The sequence below is a fragment of the Brachyistius frenatus genome, unplaced genomic scaffold, assembly GCF_029030835.1.
Source record: "Brachyistius frenatus isolate BFR_SWC_R1_liver_20210118 unplaced genomic scaffold, ASM2903083v1 Contig_33, whole genome shotgun sequence".
Lineage (NCBI taxonomy): Eukaryota > Metazoa > Chordata > Actinopteri > Embiotocidae > Brachyistius > Brachyistius frenatus.
Genome location: NW_027210632.1, coordinates 601,738 through 607,499, shown reverse-complemented (window position 1 = coordinate 607,499; position 5,762 = coordinate 601,738). Strand labels below are relative to the sequence as shown.

At 46.9% G+C, this 5,762-nt stretch overlaps 1 protein-coding gene across 1 annotated transcript; it reads right to left on the bottom strand.

Annotated features, from left to right (window-relative positions):
* Window positions 1–207: 207 nt before the first annotated feature.
* Window positions 208–4,021, bottom strand: pim3 (Pim-3 proto-oncogene, serine/threonine kinase). Its single transcript, XM_069700257.1, has 6 exons — window positions 3,490–4,021; window positions 3,089–3,198; window positions 2,913–2,963; window positions 2,358–2,721; window positions 1,367–1,543; window positions 208–906 (listed from the first exon to the last, which is right to left on the bottom strand). The coding sequence occupies exons 1-6, from the start codon at window positions 3,584–3,586 to the stop codon at window positions 704–706; spliced, it is 1,002 nt and encodes a 333-aa protein (XP_069556358.1). The 5' UTR covers window positions 3,587–4,021; the 3' UTR covers window positions 208–703.
* Window positions 4,022–5,762: the final 1,741 nt, after the last annotated feature.

Here is a 5,762-nt window from a genome sequence, read left to right as displayed (position 1 = left end):
GCCTCTTGGCTGGTGGCTGGTTGACTTGTGATGGAGAGAGAGAGAGAGGTTATAAAAAAAAATAATAATAATATATTTTTTTTTTTTTTAAAGCCGAAACTCCCCTTCCATCACAGCACAGACAACCTAAACCTCCATGCCGCGGGCAAATCCCCCCCCCCAAAAAAACAAAGAGTTGTTGACGAAAGCCCCCCCCCCCCCCCCCCCCCCCCGAAAAGCAGCTTTCCAAAAAAAAGGCACTCCAAAATCAAAATTAAAACATTTAAATAAAACGGTTTTCTCCAAGCTCTATGAGAGCAGCCATGTCTGAGTAGGAGGGCCTTGCCAGCTGAGTATACCAGCCTAATAACAAAACAAGTAAAATAAAGTTGAAAAAAGGGGGAGGGGGGAATAAATAACGCTGGTAAGACCGCCCAAACAGCAAAGTGTTCCCCATTAGGAAACAAGTATAATCAACAGAGAGGAAATCGAGGGGATGGGGGAAATAAGGTAAAGAAGAACAAATAGTAATAAATTAGAAATTCCCTACAAAAGAGGAAAATTAAAGGACTTTTTTTTTTCTTGCCGGGCCAGCTGAGTCAAAGCACCCGGCCGCTGACGGGCCAGTTGGGCTACAGGCTGCTGGTCCTAAGTCCATATCGCTCCCTCCGTCCCCACCCCCATCTTTCCTCAGAAAGTCTGTTCAGTCCGTCGGAGCCGCGGCTCAGAGGCTCTCCTTGCTCGAGCTCGTGCTTGACGAAGAGTCTGTGTCGATGGTCCTGAGGCGGATTTCACCAGCCACCGGCTCCTCCGGCGACTTGGGGGATTCTGCCGTCGCCCTAATCCAGGGGTGGTCGCAAATTTGCTCCAGGGTGGGCCGGTCCGAGGGCCGTAGGGCCAGGCACCATTTGATCAGCTGCTGGCACTCTGGACACGGGAGGGAGGGAGGGAGGGAGGGAGAGAGAAGAGCAAGACGGGAGATAAGAGGCGACGAACTCCCGGGAAACAAATCGCCGCGCCGGTTTTGACGGTGCCGCACGTGACTCCGTTTCGTGTGGCGCTACGACACCCCTCCCCCCCCCTCCCCCCGATGTGTAAGCTACGCACGAAGCCCGCGGCGCGAGAGCACACGTCCTTTTATCGCGTTGATCGAGGGAAATCAAAACAGAAAAAAAAAAAAAAAATAAAAATCTCAATCTTAATTCGAGATTAAAAAAAAAAACCAAATCCGTCTAACAGCCATTTCAGCAGGTCATCCGTTCTGATTGTGAGGTCGAATGTCAATCGATTCATAATGGGGCAGTGGACTTTGGGCTGTACCGGTAGCGGTGGCTAGAGGGCAACAGAGTCAACTCCTGCGTTTTGTGTGCGGCTGTGGTCGACTCACCGGCTGAGATCCTCCTCCTGAAATACAGCCTCCCTCTGAGGATCTCCTCGTCCTGCTCGAACGGGATGTCTCCGCACACCATGTCGTACAGCAGCACGCCTAGCGACCACACCGTCGCCGAGCGACCGTGGTATCTGTGGAAGCGGATCCACTCCGGTGGGCTGTAGACTCTCGTACCTGTTAGAGAGACAGTGAGAGAGAGAGAGAAAAGGTGGGAGGTGAGTGACGAGCTGCGAGATACGGGCAGGATCCGGGTGGTGGGGCGGGTCGCGTTTAATTCAACACCAACGTGGAGAACAGCATCCGCACACAATGGAGAGATTCAGAAGAACTTGTCTGAAATAGCTGAGTCATAGTAGAAATGCTTTCCATCTTCCACCAGCCACAAAACACAAACTGGGTAACCTCCTTCCCCTCCCTCCCTCCCTCCCTCCCTCCCTGTCTCCTTTTCCTCCCCCCCCCCCTCCCTCCTGGAAGGAGGAACTTGGATACCAAAAAAAAAAAAAAAAAAAAAAAAAAAGGCAACGTGAGCCCATCACGTGAAGCGCCGACTCAGGTTTCACAACAAACAGATGTTACGTGGCACTGACCTAATACCCACAAACTGCGACTGGTGACTCAGGGCTGCACCGACAAAAACACCACCGGGAAACACGGGGAGGACACCACCGATCGGATTAATACGGCTCCTGAGTCATATCTGTGAATTAGCAAGCATCGGTTTTACGGCCCCGATTGATGAGCCAGCGAGACTTTGGCACGGAGGGAAAACCCTCCAACCCAAAAACAGACCCGCTGCGTCACAGCCCGTGAACGCCTCCATCTCCGAATATAGCACAGCGGGGAGTATCAAGGGCAAAAATAACAAAAACGGAAGACGTATGCGCGAAAAACAAATGGCAAATCCAAGCACTCTTAACATCGCGTAATGGCGATTAATTTAACAGGATGGGTGGATGGGTGGGGTGGGGTGGGGGGTCGGCTTGCTTACCATCAAAATCGGTGTAGACCGTGTCCTTGAGAATCGCCCCTGAGCCAAAGTCAATAAGCTTGAGCTCCCCGGTGCGCAGGTCCACAAGCAGGTTTTCATCTTTGATGTCTCTGTGCACGACACCGCAGCTGTAGCAGTGTCTGACCGCCTCCAAAACCTGGCGGAAAAAGCCCCGGGCCGTGTCCTCGTCCAGGGCGCCCTTTTCGGTGATGAAGTCGAACAGGTCCTTGACGAGCTCCGGCCTCTCCATGACGATCAGCCAGCCGTCCGCCCGCTCGTAATAGTCCAGCAATTTGATAACTCCGCGAAAAGACGAGCTGACCTTCTTCAGCAGCAAGATCTCCAAAGGCACCATAGCTCCGTTCTGCACCCCCCCACAAAAAAAAAAAGAAGAAGAAGAAGAAGAAAGGGGGATTTAATAACTACAACGGCCCGTATCAAATTAATAGCAACAGCCGAGGTGGTGGTGGTGGTGGTGGTGGTGGAGGAGGCTGGAGGGGGGGAAGGGAGGGGAAGGAGGGGAGGGGAGGGGGACCAAAACAAACCCATACTTACAATTGTGCCCCACTCCGTCACCCTCTCCTTTGCAACATGTTTGACAGCAACCTGATTAAAAAACACACACACAAAATAAAGAAAACCCGGTAAGGAAATATAGTAGATGACGTTACAGAGGCACATGGTAAGATCAAAACAAGAGACCGCTCCGATCTCTCCGTCCACATCCTCACCGGTGCGCCATCAGAGATCCGGCTGCCGGCGTAGACCGTGCCGAAACCGCCGCTGCCCAGCACCGAGCCCACCTGGTAAACCTTCTCGAAGGGCTCCTTCTCCACTTTGACTGCAAGCAAAAGTGAAATAAATTAAAAAAAAATGTTAAAAAGCGTAGTAAAGCGTTGGTTGTGTTGTTTTTTTTTGTACCCTCACACAGCAAACAGCCGCTTAGTTGCGGGGTCAACTTCCTCCAGCTTGTGGTTTACGAGCTTTACGAGCCGTGCCAGCTCACTATCACTTCAACCAGCTCGGAGTAAAACGCGTTTCCCCCCCCGTTTCTTTGTTGTTAAATTACAAACCCAACTTAACGGAGGTTAAAAAGAAAAAAAAAAAGAAAGGTTACGTAGCGGTGACCTACCCGGCTGGAGCTGTATTTTCACTGGTAGGTGGTCCATACTTGAGGGATTGCAAATATGCGAAAATGAACCAAACTTTGACAGCAACATATTCGACATGAAAATCCCGTGTAAGACGATCCCGGTTCAACCGCTGAGAGCCAGAACAAACAAATACGGCGAAAAGGAGAAGCGGATTCAAAGCGCGGTGTTATAAATGCCCGGCGCGGACCGTCTCGGTAAAATATATCCAGTCCGGTAGCGCGCACCGACTCCGCCGCACCGCGCCCGTCAGAGTCGTGTCACGACCACGAAGTCGGCCACCGTTTCCCGAAAAACCGGCATCAAATCTGACTTCTGTGTCTTGACTCGAGTATTTCCGACCAAAAAAAAAAAAAAAAAAAAAATCCTCTTAAGTTATATATATATATATATATATGTATATGTATATATATATTTAAAAAAAAAAAAAAAAAGAGCCGAACACTCCGATGTGTAGAGTAGCGACAGAGGAGTGCGTTTAAAGGGCTTCTGCAGTGTTGTTGTCCTGAAGAGTGGCCGCTGTCTGAGCTTTGGCGCGGTCTTCCCAAGCCAATATTTTGACGCGCAGTACTATTATGGTATCCCTCCGCCACCAATACAAAGTCGACTCTTTCGTTTAATTACACCGTAAAACTGTTTTTTTTTTTTTTTGGACTAGGTATGCGTTTGTACGTTACCGACAGGCACCCCGTCGGCGATTTCATCCGAATTTTATTCGAAAATACCTGTGAAATAATCGTTTTCACGGCGGCACTATTTTCTCATAGTACGAGACGCCCAAGAATCCCTTGTCTGGGAGCTTTGCGCTGTGTTCACTATCGACTCGGAGGCGACGACCAATTAGATGTCATCTATAAATACCGTGTTTCCTTTTTGGACCAATCCAGACGAAGTCATTATAATAAAGCAGGCATTTGAGCGCACGTGGCGGCAATCCTGATAGGCCCTCTCCCCTCCCTTTCCTTTCTGCGGCTCTGCAGCGAGAGACGCGCACAAACTGTGGTTGGAGGCGAAAGTTCAGTTTAAAGTGTTATCCAACAACTCGGCCTACTGACTACTCCCTTACATGCTGTTATGTAGGGACTACTACCAAAACTCAGTTGTGTTGTTTGTTTACTTTTGTTTTTACACCCCTGCATAGTTTGACTTTTGTTATTGTAATAGTGGAGACCAATAATGATTTATTGATCTAAAACTTTTAGTGTGGCTAATTCTATTTTTGTTTAACCTTACTTTAACCAGAAAGATATTATTAAATCTTGAGAAAAATTTTTTTAAAAAAAAACATTTGTTTGGAAGGATTCCAAACATTTACAACAATTTAAGCAATGTCTGATCTATAATTTAACTTTATTTTAATGTCTTGTCTTGTGTTTGATTTGATCTGTTCTCACATTTCATTTCTTGTTGCATTTTTAAATTGCATTTCAACACGTTTTTGTTGATTTATATCCGTTTTTATGTGAAACACTGCGTGCTATTTTCAGGCTGTAAAAACCTTTGAGCTGCATTTCATGTGTGAAAGGTGCCACACAAATATAATTTATTATTATCATTAATGTCAGACAAATAATAAGTCAAAATCAGCATTACAAAGAAATGGCAGTTTAAATCAATAAAATTACATTACCATTACAATTTTATAAAAACGAAACACAGTATTGCCAAAGCAGCATAAGTAAGACATTAAGCATTAGTTGTTAAAAAAAAAAATTTTAAAAAAATGAGTGTCACGGATGACACTTTGCATCCACAGCAAGTATTTTGAAGGATGATACATGAGAACGCCATGTCATGCATTGACATAAGTATGAAAACAAAACAGTATCACATTACAACAACGATAATAGCACATGAAAACATAATCAGATGGTCAAGGTTTGTGGAGCCATTTGTTCCATTTCAGAGGGTAAACTTTCCAATTCTACTGTCACACATCTAACGTGACCTGACCTTGGCTCTCAGTGAACTTTATCTCGTGCTGCCTCTAATACCTTCTGTGTATGCGTGTGTGTGTGTGTGTGTGTGTGTGTGTGTGTGTGTGTGTGTGTGTGTGTGTGTGTGTGTGTGTGTGTGTGTGTGTGTGTGTGTGTGTGTGTGTGTGTGTGTGTGTGACCACTAGCCAAATAGAAGCATCAGAGAGTTCCAGGGAACGTTATCTTGCTTTAGGCTCGCCAACTGCAAAGTTATGTAAATGCACACACACACACACACACACACACACACACACACACACACACACACACACACACAC